Source organism: Brassica rapa, chromosome A09 (genome assembly GCF_000309985.2).
Source record: "Brassica rapa cultivar Chiifu-401-42 chromosome A09, CAAS_Brap_v3.01, whole genome shotgun sequence".
In the NCBI taxonomy this organism is placed as follows: domain Eukaryota; kingdom Viridiplantae; phylum Streptophyta; class Magnoliopsida; order Brassicales; family Brassicaceae; genus Brassica; species Brassica rapa.
In genome coordinates this window covers 37361128-37386393 of record NC_024803.2, presented here as the reverse complement: position 1 = coordinate 37386393, position 25266 = coordinate 37361128, and the positions used below count along the sequence as shown (strand labels likewise).

General features: G+C 33.0%; 4 protein-coding genes across 6 annotated transcripts; 1 reads left to right on the top strand and 3 right to left on the bottom strand.

Annotated features, from left to right (window-relative positions):
* Nucleotides 1-12526: 12526 nt before the first annotated feature.
* On the bottom strand, nt 12527-14381 carry LOC103841912 (protein GRAVITROPIC IN THE LIGHT 1). The gene has a single exon (XM_009118501.3). It carries the CDS (start codon nt 14151-14153, stop codon nt 12750-12752), a length of 1404 nt encoding a protein of 467 aa, XP_009116749.1. The 5' UTR covers nt 14154-14381; the 3' UTR covers nt 12527-12749.
* Nucleotides 14382-16787: 2406 nt separating this feature from the next.
* Nucleotides 16788-19444, top strand: LOC103841911. 2 transcript variants are annotated; one of them, XM_009118499.3, is made up of 5 exons: nt 16789-17912; nt 18000-18176; nt 18272-18346; nt 18485-18625; nt 18925-19444. In XM_009118499.3, exons 2-5 carry the CDS (start codon nt 18000-18002, stop codon nt 19198-19200), a joined length of 669 nt encoding a protein of 222 aa, XP_009116747.1. In that variant the 5' UTR covers nt 16789-17912; the 3' UTR covers nt 19201-19444. The 2 variants fall into 2 exon arrangements, with proteins under 2 accessions (XP_018510165.1, XP_009116747.1); XM_018654649.2 differs by having other exon boundaries at nt 16788-18176.
* Nucleotides 19445-19683: 239 nt separating this feature from the next.
* Nucleotides 19684-22553, bottom strand: LOC103841910 (spindle and kinetochore-associated protein 1 homolog). Of its 2 annotated transcripts, XR_001955986.2 has the most exons (10): nt 22332-22553; nt 22128-22252; nt 21566-21678; nt 21405-21492; nt 21259-21326; nt 21082-21187; nt 20968-20997; nt 20755-20868; nt 20494-20636; nt 19684-19995 (listed from the first exon to the last, which is right to left on the bottom strand). XR_001955986.2 is itself a non-coding variant. In XM_009118498.3 (9 exons), the coding sequence occupies exons 1-9, from the start codon at nt 22426-22428 to the stop codon at nt 20559-20561; spliced, it is 819 nt and encodes a 272-aa protein (XP_009116746.1). In that variant the 5' UTR covers nt 22429-22549; the 3' UTR covers nt 20181-20558. The 2 variants fall into 2 exon arrangements, 1 of the variants encoding a protein (XP_009116746.1); XM_009118498.3 differs by lacking the exon at nt 19684-19995 and having other exon boundaries at nt 20181-20636; nt 22332-22549.
* Nucleotides 22554-22955: 402 nt separating this feature from the next.
* LOC103841909 lies at nt 22956-25235 on the bottom strand. Its single transcript, XM_009118497.3, has 3 exons — nt 25227-25235; nt 24420-24626; nt 22956-23856 (listed from the first exon to the last, which is right to left on the bottom strand). Exons 1-3 carry the CDS (start codon nt 25233-25235, stop codon nt 23557-23559), a joined length of 516 nt encoding a protein of 171 aa, XP_009116745.2. The 3' UTR covers nt 22956-23556.
* Nucleotides 25236-25266: the final 31 nt, after the last annotated feature.

Here is a 25266-nt window from a genome sequence, read left to right as displayed (position 1 = left end):
CAAGCATTAAACACTGTTTAATTAAACATTCACCTTTAGCTTAATTTCTTTTCGTAATGTATAACTTGCTAGTTATAACTGATTTTGGTGTAAATACAGAGAAGATGAGTCACAAGAGGTTCAACTGGTGGAGTATGTTATGGGGAAATCGGCTAATTCCTACATCAACAAAGGCCAACGGTCCCGATCAATACATAAACATGTTACCTGTGCAAAAACATACATCAACTAGTACAAAATTTAATTTTCATATGCGAACTTTCAAAATTTGGTCTTATCATACATTGACCTAATTTCCGTTAGTCAAACGTTGAGTTGTCGTTAACCAGTAGCAGAAAATCGGCTAATTCCTACATCAACAGGGACCAATGGTCCAGATCAATACATAAACACTTCACCTGTGCAAAAACATACATCAACTAATACAAAATTTAAATTCAATACATGAACTTTCGAAATATGGTTTAACATACACTAAAGCTTGACATGTGCGTCCGCGCGGATATTTGTTGTTAACTTTTTTTATAAATTGTTTAATGACATTCCTAAATATATAAACTTTTGTTCATTGTTATGTTCCTACACATAAAAACCAAACTCACCCGGATCTGAAAAGACCTTATTCGAATCCCACCCGAAAATTTATAATACCCAAACAAAGAATAATTTCAAAACAAAAAAAAAATCGATATCCGAAAGAACCAATCCATACCCAACCATATACCTGATATCCATACCTTAATAAAGTAGTTAAGAAGTACAAAAAATGTAAAAAATATAAGAAAACACTTAAATATAGGTAAGTTCTCTTTTATATTTTTATAAGACATGCTGTCAAATTATTTGGAAAAAATGTAATTAATAAAGTAGTTAAGTTGAGTGAAAATAAGGAAAGAAAATATGTAATAAATATGTTGAAAATAATGTTAGTTTTATTTTGTACTTAAATTTAATAAAATAGATTTACCTAGTTTTCACTAGTCAAATAATACCGAAAATAAATTGTCTGTCACGTGTTGATTAAGTAAAGTTTTTATTGTACTAGGGATTAACCCGGGCTACGCCCGGGATTTTTATTTTTTTCTAATTTAAGTTTTTAAATTATTTATATTTAGGTTATGATATATATTTTTTATAAATCTTAAGATGCATGTCATAATTAAAATTTATTTTAAATTTTAACACGTTCAATTAACATATTTTTACTATTTAAATATTTTTTTGTAATTTTGTTGGCTATCTAATTATCATATTTAGCAAAACTATATGTTGAGTGTTGGAATAAATGTTTTAGATATTTAATTAAACTGCAGAGTATTTTCGGATCGATCACATGCTCAACAATCGATCGATCCGTAAAAAGATGGTCGATCTCCTTGGCCAGGTAAGTACAATTTTAGCAAAAATATCTTTGATTTTCAAATATTAAGTATATAAGTATTCTTTTGGATATTCTCTTTTTGAATTGTATTTTTTGATTAAATTATTGTATTATAATGTTTATGTAAATATTTTTTTGTGATGTTTGAATTTGTTTTGTTCGTATACTTAACCTAGATGATATTGATGTTTAACAATTTATTATTTTCTAGAAATAAAAAATAATGATATATCAAAACGTATCTAATACTTGTTAAATGATACTATAATGTAAATTACATCCATTATTTAAAAATAACCATTTGTTGTTTTTATTTTTTTTTAAATCAGAAATTATTTTTATTTAAAAACATTATTCATATATAATATAATAGTTTAAGTTTGGAAGATTAATATATATATATATATGAATTATGTGTATGTTTTAAAAAATAATTTAAGATGTTATATATTGAGTAACTGAATAAAATCTGAATTTCTTATCTTGAAAATCAAATAATTATATTTTTGTCTTCATGTTATACTCATCAATCCATCATTGATATTTATAACTCAGTATGCTTAAAAAAAACTTAGTTTGAAGTAATAAATTAAATTCATCACCTATAATGTTCTGTAAACTATATTTGAAAACTCTCTACAATTATATTTTAAGCATAATTACTATTATTTAATTTAAGTTATTTTAAGCATAATATATGCTAAATCAACTTAAATTATATTTACAATAGGACCATCCTAAACCGGTTAATAAACCAAAAACAATACTAAACCAACATGAACTAATACCTGATTCGGCGAGGAAGGAAGTGTTCCGTGATAAACGCTTGAATGGATATTAACTGTAATGGTTTGATCATGAAAGAGTTAGTATGAATATTAACAATAAAATTATGGATTAGATTAATTTAAATTTGTAAGAATACCTTTGAGTCTATGAAAAACAATTCAATTCTCATGAATAAGTTTGCCCTTTGGAAGTTGCGGGGTTCCCAACAATGAATCCACCTAATAAAAAGTTCGTTCTTATAAAAAATCTCCTTCAAGGTCGTTAAAAGTTTTTGGACGGCAAGAGTTAATGGTGGAACCATTTTTTTGCTCGAGTGCTTTGAAGCTTTCCTTGATAGTGTGAGGTTGATGTTGATGGTATAATGAGTTTTATAGGGACTTTCTTGATGTAAAACTATACTTTTTTTTAATGTGGTATTTCTATTTTTATATAATTTATTACCATTTTAAGATAGATGTACATTTTAAGAGAGATGTTTAAATCTTAATATACTTTTTCCATTTTTTAAAATGTTTATTTCCATTTCTTATTTTTTTTTACGTAATATCTATATTTTATATTTTAAAATAGATATTTAAATCTTAATGTACTTTTTCCATTTTTTCAAATTGTGTATTTCCTTATATTATATATTTTACATTTTAAGATAGATGATTAATGCTTAATGAACTTTTTCCATTTTTTAAATTTTGTTGTGTATTTACTTATTATTATATATATAATTCATGTATTATATATTTACATTATTTACTTATTATTTACTTATTATTTATTTTCCTGTATATGTATTTCTATTTCTTGTACTTTTTATTTACTTAATATCTCTATTTTACATTTTAATATAGATGTTTAAATCTTAATGTACGTTTCATTTGTTATACTTTCTATTTACGTAATATCTACATTTTAAATTTTAAGATATATTTTTAAAACTTAATGTAATTTTCCATTTTTTTAATTGGGTATTTACTTATATTATATATTTACTAATTTTTTTTATATTGTGTATTTCTATTTCTTATACTTTCTATTTACTAATAATTTTATATTTTAAGATAGATTTACATTTTAAGATAGATGTTTAAATACTAATGTACTTTGTCCATTTTTTAAATTGTGTATTTCCTTTTCTTATACTTTCTATTTGCGTAATATCTATATTTTACATTTTAAGATGGATGCTTAAATCTTAATATACTTTTTCCATTGTTTTTAAGTTGTGTATTTCTTTTTCTTATACTTTCTATTTACTTAATATCTATATTTTGCATTTTAAGATAGATGTTTAATATTTAATATACTCTTTCCATTTCTTATAAATTGTGCATTTACTTATTATTGTATATATAATTTGTATATTTATAATATTTACTTATTATTTATTTTTCTATATATTGAGTATTTCTCTTTCTTATACTTTATATTTAGTTAATTTATATATTTTATATTTTAAGATAGATGGTTAAATCTTAATGTATTTTTCCATTTTTAGTGTAAAGCGGCAATGTTCAATAGAAGAACTTGGACAAATAGTCAAATAGTTATATTTATGTTTTTTTTCTTTTTTTATATAATGGTAATGTTACATTATGGAGATAAGCCGTTTTTTTAGTGAAAATTGTAAGCTTACATATGTTTAATGTAGTTTTTCTATTTTTTTTATGTTGTGTGTTTACATATTATTGTTATTTTTAAATGTAAAATGGTAATCTTACATATGTTTAATGTAGTATTTCCATTTTTTATGTTGTATGTTTACATATTATTTATTATTTTCGAAATTATATATAATGTTTTTTTACAAAATAGTAATATTACATTATGGAGATAATCCGTTTTTTTAGTGAAAAATGGTAATCTTACATATGTTTAATTAATGTAGTTTTTCCATTTTTATGTTGTATGTTTACATATTATTATTTTTAAATAAAAATGTAAAATGGTAATCTTACATATGTTTAATGTAGTATTTCTATTTTTTTATGTTGTATGTTTACATATATTTATTATTCTTGAAATTATATATAATGTTTTTTGTTTTTTTTATAAAACGGTAATGTTATATTATGGAGATAATCCGTCTTTTTTTTTAAGTGAAAAATGGTAATCTTACATATGTTTAATGTAGTTTTTCTATTTTTTGTGTTGTATGTTTACATATTATTTATAATTTTCAAAAATTTGTAATATTCACTAAAAATGGTAATCTTACATATGTTTAATTAATGTAGTTTTTCCATTTTTATGTTGTATGTTTACATATTATTATTTTTAAATTAAAATGTAAAATGGTAATCTTACATATGTTTAATGTAGTATTTCTATTTTTTTATGTTGTATGTTTACATATATTTATTATTCTTGAAATTATATATAATGTTTTTTGTTTTTTTTATAAAACGGTAATGTTATATTATGGAGATAATCCGTCTTTTTTTTTAAGTGAAAAATGGTAATCTTACATATGTTTAATGTAGTTTTTCTATTTTTTGTGTTGTATGTTTACATATTATTTATAATTTTCAAAAATTTGTAATATTTTATGCCACGTGTCATCTTTCGAGAGAAGTTTTTTTTGCTGATGTGGACGCTCTATGGAGCCTCAAAAGGTCCCTTTTATTAGTAGAGATTATGTGATAATTAAACCATAGTACGTAGTAATTGACAGAGAGAAAGGATAATGTTTAGCTTATCGAAGACATTCTCTTTTCTCTTTGTTCAATTTTGTCTTCTTTCATTTTCTCGGTGTTTTTTGTTGTCGAAAAAGTTGAAGAAAAAATTAAAGAGAAAAGCTAACTAATGAATTACACGAGAAATAAATCGTTTGACCTATATGATTTATTTTTCTCATTCAATTACCACGTAATACAGTTTAATTACCATATTATACAATAAAAACATTATTTAATGAATACGTGACATAAAATTTAGCTTCAATATTATTTGACTAGTGGAAATTAAGTAAATGTCAAGTTTTAGCGTATGTTAAAACCAGATTTCAAAAGTTCATGTAGTGAAGTTAAATTTTGTATTAGTTGATGTATGTTTTTGCACAGGTGAAGTGTTCATGTATTGATCCGTACCATTGGTCCTTGTTGATGTAGGAATTAGCCGATTTTCTATTACCGGTTAACGACAACTCAACGTTTGACTAACGGAAATTATGTCAATGTATGATAAAACCAAATTTTAAAAGTTCATGTATGAAAATTAAATTTTGTGCTAGTTGATGTATGTTTTCGCACAGGTAACATGTTTATGTACTGATCGGGACCGTTGACCCTTGTTGATGTAGGAATTGGCCGATTTCCCGTATGTTATGTATTTTGTTTGATGACAGTTAATGTGCCAACGCTTTAGTATGTTGCTTGATGACAATTATGATGCCAACACACGTGTGATATCCACGTGGCGAACATTTTTTCTTGTATCGATTAGGTAATAACACTTCACAAGAGATCAAATCGCTCTTCTAAATATTTTTGTATTTGATTTTTGTCATTGATCAATTTAGCTGCACATTATGTCGCCAACAAGGTTAATTAAAATAGCTTGTGTAAGCCTGTACGGGTGTGTCCTGTAGATGCCTCCTTATAGATATTTATTCATATGCAAACAAGAAACACACAAACGAAAAACAAACTGAAGACAGATCTGAGCTAATTTAGGACGTTAATTAAACCAAGTTGTGCTAATCTAATAAGACAAAAGTTATTGGAGTATTCATTTATATACTTAGTGCAAATCTGAGTATTCATCTACTTGTGTACATATAATATATGTGAGCCTGTGACCCTTTGCCAAAAATTAATATTGCTGCTTAGTTTCGGAATCTTTAGGAGAAATAATTGGCAGATTAATATTCATACATGGACTTGAAGCAATACATATATATATATATATAGTGTTGTTTTTCTCAAGTTTAATTTTATGTATATGTAATATGTGTTTTTTTATTCAGCGAAATTAGAAACTGATGTGTTGTTGTTAGTTTGTTACCAGTTACACCATAGAATAGGGGCGTATTACGTGTGAGAATAATGTTTTATTTTTTCATATTGAAAATGATTATTTTCTGTTTAACGAAAGCGATACTTTATAATAGTTGATAGTTAATACTTAATACTAGTATTTTTAACAATTCATCGGTCCATGGCCGTACAAGTTGATTAATAAGTACACGAACATGAACGTGTCACTTGCAGCTTCGAATGTATAGGGCCCATTTGCCTCACATATGTCTTTTTTTTTCTGATCGAAAGCCTCGCATTCAAACTCCAACGAAACCATTATATTGTTTCTCACGGAAATATTAAACTGAATAAAATTGTTTTTTACACTAAAATGGGTTTGAAGAGTCCGTCCGAACGTTCTCTGCAGTTGCGCCTTCCTAATCGAGACCAAATCTCTGCAAACAGCCTTGATTTTAAGTGGTTACTCTTTTTCTTTATTATAGAGGAGTGTGACATGCCACTAACCCAAAGTCATTACAACTACAAAAGAAAAATAATAATTATATCGTTAAATTGAACTAATAATAGATCAACAAAGAAAAATCTTCCATTATTGTATTAATGTACTTATCTCGCATAGTTTATACGAGACCCAGTATTTGACAACTGTGAGCTTCCTCGAAGTACCCAACAACACAATGCGATGATTTTCAAACAAGGCTTTAAGTTTCAACCTTTCAAGGTAAGAACAAAACATTCTCTTATATTTTTCCTGATAAGGAAAATTCAAATCGAAACTCTTAACGAAATAAAGACAGACAGAGACATCCATAGAAAGTCACATAACGTTTTATAACCTTTTTCTTTTGACTAAACCAACAAAGCTTTAACCACTGGGCCAATGAGAAATGTTTAACGTTTTATAATCTTACGAAAACATATAAGTTATAACTGATGTCAAAATAGATCGATTATTCAGTTTGTTGACAACAATATATATATATATATATATATATATATATATATATATAGAGTTTAATTTCGCGTTTCCTCCGACTGAGAATGCTATGATATACCAATTTGAACTTTGAAATGGATAAAGAAAACACCAAAGGAGTTCTTTTTTTTTTGCTAAAAACACCAATATACCAATAGGAGTTGACAAAAAAAAGAAGTCAGCTCAAAACACACATATATCGTGATTTTAATATTTAAACGCTCATCACATAATTAGGTTACGTTTGAGTTAGTTCATAAAATTTTCATAGATAATCAATACTGATTTATCTGTGAGGTTCAGTTCATTACCTACTTTAGGTATACAAGTTATCTAATAGTGGTGACTCTTCAAACACACATCATTGTTTGTCGTTATATATCAAAATAGTTAGTAAACTTTCCTGCATATTTAACAAAATAAAATATATTAGAAATAGATGGACCTTACCTGCATGTTTTTGGGTCCTAATTCGTATTGCATTTGATAAATTAAAACACTAGGCGAAGTTTTGTTTTAATGATAAGAGTGAGTTTTGAAATATGGAATTTAGTATTCTTGGAATTCAGGGTTTACCAAAATAAACATGGAATTCAATATTCTTGTAATATATACTTCATCCGTTTCTTAAATATGGATGTTTTGGTGTTTTCACACATATTAAAAACACACATTAATTTTGCATTGTTTTTTGAAATTATCAAATTTCAATGCTTTTTACGGTAAATCCAATTAATTTTACTGAAATTTGCAATTTTGGTATAGAAAATATAAAAAATATAATTTTGTGAAACAATATTTTTTTCTAAAATTTATATCTTAATGAAACAGAGAGATTACTTGTTATCTAAATAATGCTAACAATGTAGTTAATGCGCATTCCACATGATAAAATAGGTGAAGACCATTGAACTAACAAGAATATATGCAGTTATATATTACTAGAAGTTTAGAACCACTCGCTTCATCAGGTTACAGTAAAAAACAAGTTAAAGGGTTATATATGATTTGATGACTACGGCACGGGATCTTTGTCTTATATAAATTCCTATTCCAATATTACAATAATGATAAATTCATATACAAGTAGGGTGCTGCTGACTGTTGAGACCCATACAGATGAATGAGTGGGTGGTAAAGGTGAGATTTCGATTAGAGATATTGTAAAATAGTATTAAAGCATGCACGTAGCTGCTAATATTTTGTCTATATTTGTACGGATAATCGTACGTGACGTGTCCATGAGCTCTTTTCGATGCCTCGAAGGTCAACTAAAGGTTTATTGGAAAAGCGTCTGATTATTAAAGACGTCGTTAAAGCTAAATTGCCGTCACATTAAGCAAATATAATTTTTTGCTCGAAAACGCTAGTCGGTTCATGGCACGGTGAATGGTTATTTCAAAGGGAAGAGAGGACTAAGGCAAGGCGACCCACTATCACCTTACTTGTTTGTTATGGCTATGAACTACTTGTCTCTCATGCTAAACAAAGCGGCTGAAGCAAATAGAATCAAGTACCATCCAAAGTGTAATGCCATGAAGCTCACTCACCTGTCGTTTGCAGACGACTTGCTCATCTTCATTGATGGTTCCATCGAATCAGTGCAATGTGTTCTTCAGGTTTTACGTGATTTTGAGCTCCGATCAGGTCTTGCGGTTAGCTTCCAGAAAACTAGTTTCTACTCTTCGGGTTTATCTGACCAGGAGAATGATGCAATCAAAGCTTCTACTGGTATGACGCTAGGTGATCTCCCATTCAGGTATCTAGGAGTTCCCCTCAACTCAAGAAAATTATCATTGCCAAACTGTCAGCCACTGATCCAACAAGTCAAAGGAAGACTATCCTCATGGTCAGTAAAAACTCTCTCCTTCTCGGGCCGTTTACTCCTGATCAAGACGGTCATCGCGGGTATCACAACTTTCTGGTGTTCTGCCTTCATCCTCCCTAAGGCCTGCATAAAAAAGATAAACTCCATGTGTAATCTGTTCCTCTGGAAAGGAAACTTGGACGGTCACCACGCTTCAAGGGTGGCATGGGACACTGTTACGTTAACTAAAGCGCAGGGAGGGTTAGGAATCAAAGACCTACTAACCTGGAACAAGGCTTGCTGTTTGCGACTCATCTGGATGCTTTTCTTCAGGGAGGAATCAGTTTGGGTGATATGGTTTAAGGAGGTTATCCTTAAAGGATCAATACATAACTACTGGACTGTCAAGACAAGTCAAAAACACTCGTGGCTGGTAAATAAATTGATAAAGATGAGGCCGATCGTCTACCCTCTGATAAAGTTGAAAGTGGAGGATGGTCGCTCTGCTCTATTCTGGCACCACAATTGGGCTCCTGCAGGTTGTATTTCCGCTCTCGAAACCTCCTCAAACTCAAGACTAGGGATTCCGCACAAAGCAACTGTGGCTTCGCTTTGTAGAAATGGGAACTGGTTGCTTCCGCCTGCGAGAACAGAAGCAGCGTTAGAACTCTATGCCTTCTTAACCACAATCCAGCTTTCTACAAATGTTGATTTCTATGTGTGGAATCTTCAGGGGAACAGTGAAACAAAATACAAAACTGGAGCAGTATATACTTACTTGAGAGGTGAGATTGAAGATAAAGGTTGGGCAAAGCTGATATGGTTCTCGCGCTCTATACCGCGCCACTCCTTCCAGGCGTGGCTAGTCTACCTGAATCGTTGCCCTACTAAAGATAGGATGATAGGTTGGGGCCTTCATGTTGATCCGATGTGTGTGCTTTGCAACTCGCAATTGGAATCTAGGGATCATCTGTTCTTCGATTGTCCATTCAGTTATGATCTATGGACTTTGATCGCGTCTAGGTGTTGTCTTCGACCTCTCCGATCTTGGGGTCAGACGGTGGATCAGTTGACGGCTTTGGTGGGTGATAAAACAAAGCGCTTGCTCTCTCTTCTAGCCTGGCAAGCCACCATCTACTGGCTCTGGACTGAAAGAAATGGGAGATTGCATGCCAGACCTTTTACAACGACAACTGCGATGTACTCTGCGATTGATCGCCAAATCAGGAATAAAGTTCAGAGCTTCAGAGAAATCAACCTCTCTCTCTCGACCACGATGATGCAGCGTTGGTTCTCCACGGGATGAGATGCAAATCTCCCACAGTCTCCCTTCCTCCATTTACTCTCGCTTCATGACTTCTCCACCAACCAACTACCACCTCCCGATTATTCTTTGGGCATATTACACTTGGGCTTAAACTTTGATCTTTCTTTACTGTCGGGCCAGTTCTAATGAGATTCTTCTTCTAGGGTTTTATTATCTTATGTGTAACTTGGGCCTTGCCCACAAAACACTGCCTTCTAGGTCTGTATGTTTTTTTGTTTTTAGTTTAATCAGAACTAGAACCTGACCCGCGCGCCAGCGCGGGTATGAATTTTTGATTTTTGGTTATTTATTTAACTAAATGATGTATTTGTAATATTTGATGTATTATATTCACCAAATAAATTTTTTTTTGGCATCTTAAACCATCTATTTATGATGAATATTCGATATCATATAAAAAATAGAACTACAGACGTAATTAGAGAATTGTAAACGATATATAAAAACAATGGTTATTAATATAAAATATGAAGAGATATTATATTATGACTTAGTACGGCATAAAAGATTATAAATTAGTTATACATCTTTAAAGAAAATATAATGATTTTTAAACTTCTACGAAAAATTTAACATATAAAAAAGGGCGATGAATTAGTCATCAAATTGTAAATAATTTCATAATTTTATTAATAATAAATTATTTATAGTCTTTGTTTTTCGTCAAGATAATTATTAAATGTCCATAACATTAATATGTTAAAAGGCCATATTATGATAGCCCATGTTGTAACCGTTTTTTCCGGGAAGTGTAACAAAAAAACTCTTCGTTTTGTTTAAGTTCTATGTCGGTAAAAGATTAAAAAAAATCTTTCTATCTTTTTCAATGTTCAATTTGAAGCTTATTATGCAAAAATCATACGCAAATATAGGCAATGGATTGGAATCTCTATATCTTTATATTCTTACAAATTTTAAATTTACTATTTTCTCTTCTGCAAGCAAATCAATTACCGAAGTAATATATCAATTGGTTGTAATCAAATCTATTCTTATAATTAGTGTAATTATTATGGTTACAGTTTCTATATTTAATAGGTACATTATAGATACGACACTGAAGATATTCTGTTTTGATTAATAGAAGATATTGGATTTTGAGTTTGTATCTATTGATTTATTTTTTTATAAAGCTTAGAAATTCAATATCATGATTGGTTGGTTGATACATCATATAAGGAAAACGAAAACTATAGGTGGTTTGAATATTGTACATCGCTTGATGCATTATGTAAGTGGACTATATAAAACTTGAGCATGATCATTTCAAACTAAAGTATAGGAAGGTTATATGCATTTGTTATACTGTAGTTAATATATTTTAAATATTACATACGTCAAGTGATTCACGTTTTCATAAAAATAAAATTCAAGTTCATTATTGGGCCGTACTTGTCCGTAATAAGCTACGTTAAATATGATATATTTTTAGGTTCATTTAATGACATTAAGTTTAAATTTGATTAAAGGAAACTCATTAATTTAACTGAAAAACATAAGCATTAAAATATGTAAGTTAATTTAATGATGTTAAGTTTATATTTGAATAAGGAAAACAAATTAATCTAACTGAAAAAGACAAGCATTAAAATAGGAAATTCAATTTAATTCTCAGTGGCATGAAAATGTAATTAACTTCAAAAACTTAGGGGTATTTTTTAATGGGTACTTCTCTTTTAATAATATAGATGAAAGCCAGTTTACAAAAAAACGCTAGTCGGTTCCTTAATCCTCGGTAAATTAATTTATTTTTTCCTCGGTCAATTAATTACCTATTTTTGCAACAATAATTGGTGATTGATCTCACTAATCGATAGTCAACGAAAGAAGAAATTTAAACAAACAATCGACGATCGTGTATACAAATACAATAATCATCCTTGTTTGGTATCGTTCGTTGTATAGTACGTAAAATGACGTCGTACCGTATTGTACAGCTTGGTCAAGTCCGCCATGCCGACCAAATTTATTTTGAAGATACGACCAACGAGTGTTTTGTCTGATGCCACGCGGACATTTACACGTGTGCAACTTTTTCCCATCAACGTGGTGATAAACGGGCCTGATAAAGCCCATAAACTATTTAAGCTGAATATGACTAACAGCCTAGATTTATCGTTGACGACAACATACCACATTAGGGCCTAAGTTTAATAAACTATAAGACCAAACATGGGCTTTTAAAAAAGCCCATGAATATATATGAGCGTCGAGTGAGTAAAAACGACACGCAGTGCTATCACAGAAACAGATAAATGTTACAAGCTGATGATCAAACTGAAACACATTGGTCGAACTAACACTTTGATAATCACTCCGTCACAACTTACAACTTAACTAAGATTAAGAGAAACAATGTAACTTTTTTTTTCTGCAATCCAAACTTAGTAACCACAGCTTTCTATACACTTTGAACGAAAGCAAGAACTCAAACCAAGACTTAAAGAACACAGTTAATCACAGAAGTAAGTAAAGTAAACCATCATCAGTCTCTTTCATTTACATTTGAAGCCGGTAAGGTAAACTTGAGACTGGATCACCGTGCAGCCAACTTTAAACCCAGGAACCACCGTGAATCCCACTTTGGCTCGATCAAGATTCATCGACAACTTCTTATCTTCTCTCCTTCTCAACACATTCTCCATGAAAACAATCGAAAAATCAACTCCACTTTCAACTCGAAAAATCTCAACTGCAGGATCAAAGCACAATGCTAACTTATGAAGCGTCCAAACCGAGCTAGCCATCGCGACAAAAGACTCGTAAAAAGTACTCAAAGATCTCCAAGAACTCAACACAGCTTCGTTTCGATCCATATTGCTGAATATCGAAGACTCCATGCTGGGATGAATCAGCTCGTGGTACTTCTTATCGCAAAACCTAGAGAACCCACACTCTTTATCTCTCTCAAGAAGCTCCATGGGGTTGCTAGACACATGCTGCATCAACTCCCTCAACGAAGAAGAAGAATCTTCTCCATCATCATCATCAAGATCAAACCCTTCTCCATCAAAACCACGAAACATCCCCAAGCAAACGTAAGACAACAACGCATACCTGTTATGCCCCTTCTTAACAAACTCCACCTCAGGGTGAACATAGCTAGCCGCCAAATCCAAATCCCACCCCGCCTTCTCCATCAGCTCAATCAAAACCTTAGTAAACCTCTTCACATCTCTAAACGCATCGCCCAACACAGACTCGTAAACCCTAACGGACAACACAACACCACCGTCCGATTCAGACAGTCTCTTCGACAGCTTCGAGTTAGACTTCTGAATCTCGCTCAGCTTGTTCCTCAGAGTCCAAACCCGCAGATCCTTACCGTCCATCTCGCCTTGTAAACGGTTAGAAACCGTCCCCAAAGCTCGAAGCTTGCTCTGATTCTCCTGAACCCTAGATTCCAAGCACGACCCAATCGGTAAAGAATCGGTCTCAAGATCCAAACTTTGTCGATGGGTTCGATAAAACTGCTTGAGATCGGAGAGTTTCTGGAGGTTAGAGACCAGAGCTCGATCAGCAGCCTTGACGGTCTCCTCGACGAAGGGCGCGTGGGCGGCTTGGAGCTGAAGATACGAAGCTTCGAAGGAGGAGAGGGTTGCGAAAATCGACGAGATCAAGCTCAATCCCATCTGGGTATCGAGTTTTCTGACCCGAGGAGGCTTGGGTTTGAGTAAAGTCTTGGTCTTGGGAGGGGAGTCGGGTTTGAGGACGACGACTTTCTGATCGGGGATGAAGTCTTCGGTGGAGTCGAGGAGGGAGAAGCCGCCGCCGCCCTCGGGATTGATGCTCTCGCCGTCTTCGGTGAAGAACTCGTAGGTCTTGGCTTTGACGGCCATCGCTAGCTTCTGAAACATGGCGGAGAATTGTGGAGGAGACGAGGTTTCCACTTCTCGCATCGCAGAGATGCAAGACGATGAAGGAGAAAGTAAAGCTTTATCCTTTTTTCTCGAATGCGAAATTGAAAAGCAAGTTAAGGATCTTGAGGTTTGTGCTTTGAGGGATTAGTAGTAGTGGTGGTGGTGCGGTGCTTTGGATGCATTGGAAGAAAGGAATGCTCAAAGCCTCCTTTCCCTTTCCTCTGTATTTTTTTTTTAATTTTCTTTTATTTTTTACATTTTAGTTTCTACTTTTTTTAATGCTCATCTCTAATTCCGCTGACTTTTTTTTTTTATTTTAATGATTAGTTAACGGTAACAAGTGAACATTTGCTTCTTTTTTTTGCTATAGAAACCATTTTCAATGTATTTCTTAATTTTATTCTAAATTTAAATGGGTTTTAATTTCAATTTATACTTTTAAAATAACATTTATCTAGCTTTCTAAGTATAAAATATTATTTATTCGTTTAAATAAAAAATAATATATATATATATATACTCGAATTAATTTTATTTTGTAGTAACATGTGAAATCAGAAATAAATATTGTAATCTGTATATTGGATTGGACATGGTATATAAATTTACATTTTCTTACAACAAAAAATTACATTTATACAATACCTAAACAATTTGAGATTGTTGTTCAAAAAAAAATGAGAAATGGTATTACGTTTACGTTAACTGTCAACATTTTAATGTGAACGGCACGAAAATTAAGTGTGCTATCCACTTTCTACACTAAGATCCCAACCTTTCTTAATTACTTAATTGTTGTGCTATAAAGAAATACTCGTAAGCGTGTTTTCCTCGGTTACTATTGATAGTTTTGCTAATAAGAACACGGTTGAAAAGTATTATTGATCCCTTTATACAAATTATTATAAAGCCGAAGCCTTTGCTGGTATAAAACTTTGATTTAGTGACCACCAAGACAGCAAGACTAATCATAACTTTGAAGACACCTTTACAAAGACATATAACTCTTCTCCCAGATTCTCGCTTTGTCTTTACCTTTTCTTCACGTCTTTGTGATGCTTTTAGCAAACATTTGTTAGTGCTAACTGTTTATGATTATGCTAGTAATATTCGCGGTATTATCTATTTGTGTGTCTTAATCATAACCGGAACACAGGCTTTTATCTTTATCACATATGCCGCTAGAAAGTAAACCGATATGAATAATATATACCACATATGTCACCAGTTAAATTCTCCATCGTCAGAAAAATATGAATGCTAGCCATCTTTCATTGCATAAACATTTCGTGGTGTGATTGTTCATGTTTTCTAAAAAAACACATCCCTTGAAATCCTTTCTCAAAAAAAAAACACATCCCTGGCTTGAAATTCAATCTCTAAGTATGGAACTAGGTGTTATAGGCTAATGATTATGTTGGTATAAATATGATGTACTACCCACATGAATACAAATTCGTGTAATGAATTTGAAAAAAAAAACATGGGCGATTCAGCATTGAATTGTAGTTCCATTTGATATATCTTTAAGAGTTTTTATTTTTGAGCTATGATTTTATATTTGACATGGTTAAAGTTAAGCTGGCATTTATTTTATATGGTTTTCAAACCGGTCCGTTATTCATCACCGCATTGTGCGTAAAATCCATAATGTCATGTACATTTATAGATATCCATTTATTACTGGTGGGACATGAAATCATATAATGAAGACAAACTCGTAGGTCGTGTGTCACTGTCCCTTGTTCTCATTTGACCATATAGTTAAGTCACCAGCGATTTCGATTGTTAAATAAAAGTTTGTTTTGCATGCAACGACGCCATGAGACTAAGTCAACAACATCGACTATACAAGAACCCCAAATCAGAACGCAATAATCGATAGAACGAGCCCAACGGAAGTGTAAACAGCCCAAGCCCATGTAGATAAAGGTCAAATGACTAGACTACCCTTGATCGCTAACTAGAAAAAAAAAGCTTCAAGCCGTTAACGATAAAAGGGGACAGCTGGATCTAATCGAATCGAACCGGATCAGAACAGATCAGATCAGAAGCAAAGGACGTCGTCTTCTGCATGAGGCTGCTGCTCTCATCCGTACCAAACTTCTGATCCACCTCCCTGTCCCACCTGCTCTCTCTATATATATATTATATACACATGCATACACTTTTCCTACTTCGATTTTAAATTTAAATCTCCTTTTCAACTAAACGAACAATTTGAGTTGAGATGCATTTTAGTTATCGTATTAACTTTCGACCAAAAAAAAAAAGTTATCGTATTAACTTAAAAAAATATAGGTGACCTAGTGAGTGTGTAGATAGTTTGAGTAGTATAGGCAAAGAACTAATAAAAGCCGCCCATCCATCAACTTCGCACTGGTTTTTGAGATGAGTCTACTTTCATTTCATTTCTTGGAATTTGCTATTTCTAATACTCAAGAATAAGTACTAAAATATTATATAATATATTTATGTTTTTAGTTATAATTTATAAAAGGGCAAATCTCCAAAATAGCACTTTTCTAAGTTTATATCACAAAAATAGCACTCAAAAACTAAAATGACCAAAATAGCATTTTATCTTTTGAAAAATTTAATTTATTTATTTTTCAAAATTTGAAATCTTATCCCCAAAACCTCACTTCTCAACTCTAAACCCTAAAACCTAAATTCTAAACCCTAAACTCTAAATTCTAAACCCTAAACCCCACCCCTTGAGTGCTATTTTGTGACTTTTGGCCTTGAATATTAGTTTGGGAACAAAAACTTGATTTATTGCTATTTTGGTTTTTTTCTCTTTATAAAATGGCGAATGTTGTTGGATGCCAATACTTTTACCGTTTTACCAATTGCCATTGAGGAAACGAAAAGTAGAACGTTGGGGTGAAATACTTGTCATTTAGTACTTTTGCACTGTTAAGCTGATAGAGCCAAAAAAAAATGAAATAGCTACAAAATACTTATATCAACTTGATTTGGATCCAAAGAGAAAAAAACTTAACTAAAACATCAATCCTCGGAGACTACAAACAGACTGAGAATCTTTTTTAAACCATAAAGTTTTCTGTCATTATTTGATCACTATATTAAAACACAGATACCGCAGTAAAATTTATAATGACTGTCAAGAGAAAATGATCAATCTACTTGTAATACACTATGGTTTGACTGGTGATCATCCAGGAAATAAAATGAACAAACATAAAAGGAATATACGGAAAAAAAATAGCAAGAAAGAAAATGAATGATTGTTCCTTTAATTTTCTAAAAAAAAGAACGAAAGAGAATGGGAGGGAATTATTATTCCTTGTGAATGATGATTTTTTAATAGAAACGTTAAGGAATGCATTATTCTCCATCGTTATCTGGTCACCATTTATTTTTTAATACTATATTATATTATACGATACTTTGCTATGTTCTTTTTCCATGTTTTACTCAGCTACGGTTGGAGCAGGACTTGACGATAGTTGTCCCAATAATCATTTCTAGTCATTGGGGTTTCATCGAAGATTGATAAGTATGATTAATTCTCTAATGATACAATAAAACAACAAAAACTAACAAAAACACGTTCTAACGAAAGACTCGACAGAAAGGACAAGATGACTCATTTAATTTAAGCTACTGGTCACTCTCTCCAGGCGCCGCGCTCTCTCTCTCTCTCTCTCTCTCTCTCTCTCTGGGAATTGGTGAGTCAGTTTCACCACTGAGAGCTTAAATTCGCCTGACCTTCACCTCTACTTATCTCTTCCCCATATTACAGAAGACTAGAGATTAAAAAAAACAGTCCTTGTGAATCCTTTTGTTCTTAGATAACTTTTTCATTTTCTAGGCTTAAAAATCCGAAATTGAAACATGGGTCTTGCTTTAATTCTGCAGATGGAGACTAGAGAGTTCCCTGCATGGCTTGAGGTTTTGCTAAAGGAGAAGTTTTTCAACGCTTGTTTGGACCATGAAGAAGAAAAGAAGAACGAGAAGAACATTTTGTGCATCGACTGTTGTCTTAGCATCTGTCCTCACTGTCTCCCTTCACATACCTCTCATCGTCTCCTTCGGGTCTCATTTCAAGAAAACCAAAATTTTCACTTTTTTTTTTCTTTGAAAATAAGATAGTCTTAAACTTTGTGTTGTTGGTGGGAATGTTTTTGCAGATAAGAAGATATATGTATAACGATGTTTTGAGGGTAGAGGATGGCTCGAACCTAATGGACTGCTCTTTAATTCAGGTTTGTTTGTTGGTCTGTTTTTCAAAATCTGTAATTAAAAACTCTTTTAATCCATTAATGCTCATGCAGCTGCTTTCTTTTTAATTAATACGTGTTTCTTCATCTTTTGTGTGTATGCGTTGATGATGATGATTAAAGCCATACATAGTGAACAGTTCGAAAGTTGTGTTCATCAATGAACGGCCTCACTCTCGACAGTTTCGTGGCTCCGGCAATTTTTGCAACACATGTGACCGGTCTCTCCAATCTCCTTACCTCTTCTGCTCTCTCTCCTGCAAGGTAATGAATCCGCTTCTTCTTCTAATTAAAATTAACTTTTCTCCTTAACTATATTTTTTTTAATGTTTCAAATTTCATCACATACCCAATTTGATTTTAATACTTTTATGGTCGATGTTCTTTTCTTCAAACATTTAATTATCTCTGAAATTATAAAAAGAAACGTTTTTATTTATTGATGTCTTAATCTCTGAATCGATATATGTTTGTTATTTTTCGACCATGCACCATTAATCACACGCGTGTACGATCATTTTTTACAGAAAAAGGTTTTGTCTTTTTTGTTTTGCTTTTTGTAGATCAGTGACGTCATAATGAGACAAAGAGGACTCTCGGGGTTTCTCCGCGTCTGCATCTCTCTTAACTTAACCGACGATGAGGGAGGAGTAGACATGTTCTTGTGTCAGGCGCTCGCTTGCACCGCTGCAACTGAAATCGTTCGCAAGAAGAGAAGCAGCTTGAGTTCGACTTGCCGGAGAGTCACCACGGCGGTTTCCTCGGCTAACACGGAAGCTCCGGCGAACTTTTTTAACCGAAGGAAGAATACGCCGCCGCAACGAGCTCCGCTCTATTAGGGAGGGCCGTATGTGTGTGCGGTCCAAGTGATAAGTAGAATGTATTCACGTAACGTAACAATTTAGTCTACTTATCTGTAACGAATCAAAGTTAAGTTTTTCAAAATGAAATTTAAAATATATAGGAGATGGAAAAAAGAAAAAAACGGAGCTCTTCTGGTTTTGTCTGGTCTGTGTACAGCTTAAAGGGAGAATTCTATGCTATCTATTTTCAAACAATTTAAACATAAATCATATTTTTGTACTCATTTATAAAAATATAATAGGTAGTGATTACTTTCATGATTGCATTTTCAGTTCACACATTATTCAGGCGGCATATACTTATTATTTATTTACTGCGGGTTAGTAAATTCTCAAATCTCGAGAGGTTAAAAACATGAATCACTGACAAAATAAAAATAAAATCTTGAATCATTAACTATGCAGGAGTAGGACAGACCACATCTTTCTTGTCCGAGTTAAAATGATTCGTTTGCATGGTGGTGAACTCTATATAGTCTAAAACGTGGCTGTACAAGAGAATTTATGATCATCTCTTGTAATATAATTATATGATATGATATGAGTTAGTTGGTAATAAATGTGTAAAAGAGTATCCATGCTTTCAAGAGGGTTTATTGTTTAGGGTTTTGTCTTTATGCATAATGTTTTTCGTGTCTTTGCACGAACAAATTATTGGGTTTTATGAAAAATAAGACAAAACGATTGTGACAGACATTATCAATAAACGTGTATCTGTGAATGTTTATGCTCCATTCCATTTCTTACTTCCTCTTTGTATTTACTCGTTCTCTGTACATATGAATAATAATGATTTAACATAGTCGAATGAACCTAATTTTGTTTTTCTTCAAATGGGCTCGAACGTTTTTACCATAGCTGTATCTTATATAGAACATCTACGATCCCTGGAGGTTTATGTATATTTTTTTAAGTAAAGTACATGAAAACAAAACCGAGTTTTGCTACTCTGTAGATTTGAATGGGACAGGCCATTTGTACACTGGAACTTGAACCAAATATACTAATAAAATACATTCCGCAAATGCTTGGAGTTTGAAAAAAATAACAAAGTAACGGAAATCGAGTTTTGCTACTTTAGTGCAAATATGAGAAACTTTTAGGGGTAAACTAGCCTGGGATTTTGAACGAACCGAAAAGAGGTTGGTTCTGGTGCCGGGCAAAGTCATCGTCCATATTACACAACTATTTAGTTGGTTCTGGGCCTATGTGGGACTAGCAGAACAGTCTAAAAGATTAAGGCTTAATGCGTTTAACGAATAAGCATACCTTCTACAGGAGATAATCAATAAATTGATGTGGCTACATAAACTTGAGATAAGCTGGTTTCTTCTCTAATTAGGCTTCATAAGAATGATGACGCGGTTTTGACCAATGCGAGTCTCACTAACACGACCAAGGTGTCTAAGAACCTGTTAAATACATCAAAAAACCGACAATTATTTTGTATTTGAAGTGTTGTCTAACTCCTGGTGACATTAAAAACTCTGTCTGTTGTTTGAAATCAAAGAAGCAGAAAATGATACTTACCGTAAGTATTGCTTTGCCTGTGTTGTCTAGCTTCAACATTGGCCCCTTCATGTCAGTTTCAAGAAAAAAGTGTTTTCCCTTCAGTGCTCCGGATGTTACAATGTCTCGCAGTTTCTACAAACAAGAGTTTCAAGATAATCAATTACCTCAGCATAAGAATCCATAAAATAGCTTTTCGTGAAACAATAACATTCTTTAAAAGAAATAGCTTACCAGTGCTTTCTCCCAGAGGTTTTCAGCAAGCTCCACAAGAGTAACAAACAGAGAAGTCAGTAATCAATTCCGAAAACACATAAACAGAGCAGGACGTATGTGAGTAATAAATACCTTATGTTTTGGAGCTGAAATAAGATGAGCATTTGCTTCAGCGTATGAAGCCATGTCATTGATAGCCGCATTCACTTTCTCCAGGGTAAGCCTTCCTCTCATGTATCTTTTTTCATTTTTCGAGAAACATCTCAGAAAATGCATTTCACATAAACATGGAGAGTAAATTGTACTTACGATGAGAGGGAATTGAGTTCATCAACAGTTATGTACCAAAGCGGAGGAGACCCACGACCTTTCCTCTCCTGTAAACGAAACCCAGAAGATTTAACCATATACAATAACGTCTCTTAGGAGAAGAACACAGTATATGCAAGTCCTACCTTGGGTAAAACAGCTGCTTCCTCCTCAGATCTCAAGGACCTAAGAGCAGAACTCTGTTCATGCTTCTTGACATTTTCTTGAAGCAAACTGGTAGTAACCCACTAATCTTAGTATAAAAACAATAATGACGTAAAAGGACTACTCAATGTATTGCATATACCATCTGTTAATATCAGAATTCAACATTGTAGTCTTGTCAGGAAAGTGTGACGGTGCATAAACAGACATCTTCTGCAGCTTCCCTTGTTGTTTCAGCGATGCCTCAATAAGTTTCTACAATCAAAACACCACGAATTGAAAAAACATGAAGTTGGAATCGATAAATAATTAAATACATAGAAGAATACACATAAGGGCTGTTCGTTTGGTTGCCGCAGGTACCGGCGGCAGCGTCAACATTCTGCGTCAACTCTTGTTCGTTTCATTGACGCGGGAAGCTGCGTCTGACGCCGCGTCCGAATGCAGCGTCTGCGGCTAACGCCGATAAAACCTGCGGTCGCGATATAGTATGCGTCAGTGTCAGCGGCAGCGTCAGCGTCTGCGAAACGAACAACAACTGTCCTCATTGACGCTGCTGCCGCCGCCGCTGACACCGACACCAAAACCTGCGGCAACCAAACGAACAGGACTACAGTTCCATCACCCTAAACCTTCACACCTAATCAATTACACATCTAGTGACCGCTTCTAGAATCTAATTTCGAAAATCTTCGAGACTGTACCTTGGCTTTTGGAATAGCTTCGGTCTCTTCACGAAGCCGATCCTTGATGGACTGAACCTGAAGCTCCATCGAGCTCAACGCCGTGTCAATCGCCGTTAAATCCGGGACGCTGCTCGCCGGATACACTGCGAAAGAGAATAAAAAATTAGGTTCAATCGAATTGATTTTTAGAGTGTTTCGAGCTGATGAGAAAACGCGACTCACTGTTCCGGGCGATGACGAGTTCCTGCAACTCGGAGACTCGTTTGTTGAAGGAAGATATCAACGAATCAAGAGAAGATCCAGCTTGCTTTCCCTCCATTCTTCGAGATTGAAATCTCTCTGAGTCTCCAACAACCCGCACACACTATCTTTTAATCCTCTTTAGGTTTTAGAAATTGGAAATTCCAGATTTCTTTTCAGGCGGGAACGTTTAATGGGCTTATGGGCCATTACAATTAAATGGGCCTGACACTCGAGTCGTAGCTATCCATATTTAATGGGCTTATGGGCCATTACAATCTCGCTCAAAAAAATAGACACAAAATTTCAAGAAACAAATAAACAAACGTTTTAATGAAAAATATATTTAAACAATTTCAAAAAATTGTAAGTTTAGAATTTTCACGTATATTAAAAATATATTAAATTTGTGGTTATTAATACATTATGTTTGTAGACTTGTAGTTAACTATTTTCATAATTTTTAACCAATAAAGTCTTAATAACACATTTTGTAACCACTAATTAATGTTTTAAAAATGTAAAATATATATGTTTTTAAAACAATTATTTTTAAACATAGATTTTTCTAAACGGTGGGAGTATATGGTAAAGAATATTGCTTGCATTGTTGTTTTATGAGTTTTTTTGTCAACTTGTTGTTTTATGAGTTGTAATTGTATGAAGTCAACTTAAACTTAATTCTTTTATGATACGTAGATTTGGGACAACCTGATTGCATTGGAACCAAACGCGGGATCTCGTCCTTTTTGGACATCGTTAATAGTGACTGTGCACGCGGACGTACTGTATAATTCAATAGAAATAAGGCATTTTGACTAGTGGTACCTTAATAACAATTTGTTAACAACCAAAATGCACACATTTTTGTAATGCAAATACTTGAGAATTGTATCACAACAATTCAGCAAATGATTTTAACAAACAAACAAAAAAATAACAACAAAGGTCACATGTAAGTGCATGTAAAGACGCATATAATATATAGTGCATCGTTATTGATGTATGCGCGCGAAAGCGTGTATTGAACAAATATCAAGAACCTGTTTTCTAACTAATTTTACATAATATTTTTTTGTTATAAGCTTATAACTAGGTCGTTTGTGACCATATATTGAAAGAGTTAAAATGTGGACGACATTCCTCGTGTGACTTAAAATTATTGTATATATATAAATCACAATATGGAAACTTGATCACTATAAGGTTAATTATGATGAGGTGGGTGCGTAGTGGGCTGCATATAATCAAGATTGAATCCAGGATGTTCCTGATCCGACCTAGGCAGCTTCTTTGAATATTTGGGAACTTTCCAAGTTCTTGAGACTCTTTTTGACGACACACTTGTTTTGACTAGTGAAGCTCGGTTTACTCTGCAATCGTCCTTCGTATTCTTCTCAATGATCTCGCCATGATCACCTACGGCATGTTCGATCGGTGCTTCGCTTGATATGGTTTTCGTGTTGTTTGTCGACGGGACTTCTAGCTTTTTAATCTCTTCGTTGTTCTGTGCCATGGAAAAGGAATTAATATCGTTGTATGAAATAATGTGTTCAATTAGTTTTCTGTTGATTTATTGTTCTATAGAATTAAACTAACTACACATTTTATGTTCAATAAAACCCTATTACAAATACAGGAGATTTGATGAAACATAAGCGCAACTGGCGACACTACTTGAAACCCAAAGTTCTTATTGCTAGTACGTTTGGACGGACCCTACCTACAAATAAATCTTCACTGTAAAGTATATTTGGTAATATGAAATTCAATCAGCTATATATATAACAAAATAAAACATGCATATTTAAAGTTAACACAACCTCATACACAGATGAACCGGTTGCACTTACACATGTCAATATTAACATCTCTCGACGATCAGGAAATAGTCAAATCCGTGTTTTGTTGTACTATATATATATGCGCATGTGAATTAGTCAAAACTGTTTTCTTACGAATATACCCTACAATTTATTGCACATACTGACATACACGAACAAACCCTAACATCATTCGAAACAACACAGGCACACTAACATTAAAAAAAAAAAAATCAAAGGGGCTTACCTTCGCAATTAAGTTATCGCGATTCACATGAAGCTTCTTCTCCATGGGTGCAAGATGGCGAGCCTCGCATAAGTAAATCCGAGAAAGGATGACAAAAACAATAACAAAGAAATATAAACAACTAGTCCTCAACATATCCACGACGAGTAATAGAACTAAAAAAGAGATGGCTATAACCAATCGACAGTTGCCGACCAATATATAGAGCTAGAAAGAGATATGACGGTTTGAAGATATCGTGATTGTTATAAATGCATAAGACAGAGAGATCGTGTAATAAATGAAGATATTGATAGAGAGAGAAAGAGATAAACTAAGAGTCGTCGATGATAGAGGAGAAAGAGAGAACATGCAAATGTATGGGTGAGAAGAAGAAAAGAGTAGAGAAGGTCAGATTATGGTGTTCATGTGGCCCCTCTTCTGTCTGAAGAATCCACCGACCCTAACCAGAGAAAACGTCCTAGCGAAAGTGAAAATACAAACTTGTGTCTTCTCTCTCGTAATTATAGCCTCCTCAGACTGACCGCTTAATAAGATTTTATGTATATTTTATATTACGTATTAATGAATATAGACCTAAAATCTAGCTACCCATCGGAACATGCAAAAAGGAGGATTAGGGTTTTGATGCATATGCTTCGTTGTTTATCCCAAGAGAGGTTTTAAATCTCTTACCTCTTTGTTTCTACGTTGAGGCCTTCAAACACTTTGCATGGTTTTGCGCTACCTAGCTAACTTTGTCTCCTAATAACTCATTATTTAATTCACTTAAATGTATCTTCATGTGTGTATTTCTTGGAAACATACCATCCGCATAAAGGTCGATATTTTAGTAGCGATTAACAAA

Excerpts from the sequence above, each read along its gene's own strand:
- LOC103841912 (XM_009118501.3), bottom strand. The coding sequence starts at position 14,153 with ATGCGAGAAGTGGAAACCTCGTCTCCTCCACAATTCTCCGCCATGTTT.
- LOC103841911 (XM_018654649.2), top strand. The coding sequence starts at position 17,976 with ATGGGTCTTGCTTTAATTCTGCAGATGGAGACTAGAGAGTTCCCTGCA. Across the intron at positions 18,177-18,271 it reads CCTCTCATCGTCTCCTTCGG|ATAAGAAGATATATGTATAA; the intron begins GTCTCATTTCAA and ends ATGTTTTTGCAG. Across the intron at positions 18,347-18,484 it reads TGGACTGCTCTTTAATTCAG|CCATACATAGTGAACAGTTC; the intron begins GTTTGTTTGTTG and ends TGATGATTAAAG.
- LOC103841910 (XM_009118498.3), bottom strand. The coding sequence starts at position 22,428 with ATGGAGGGAAAGCAAGCTGGATCTTCTCTTGATTCGTTGATATCTTCC. Across the intron at positions 21,493-21,565 it reads AATTCTGATATTAACAGATG|TTTGCTTCAAGAAAATGTCA; the intron begins GTATATGCAATA and ends GGTTACTACCAG. Across the intron at positions 21,327-21,404 it reads AAGCAGCTGTTTTACCCAAG|GAGAGGAAAGGTCGTGGGTC; the intron begins GTAGGACTTGCA and ends TTTCGTTTACAG.
- LOC103841909 (XM_009118497.3), bottom strand. Across the intron at positions 23,857-24,419 it reads GCGATAACTTAATTGCGAAG|AACAACGAAGAGATTAAAAA; the intron begins GTAAGCCCCTTT and ends TCCATGGCACAG.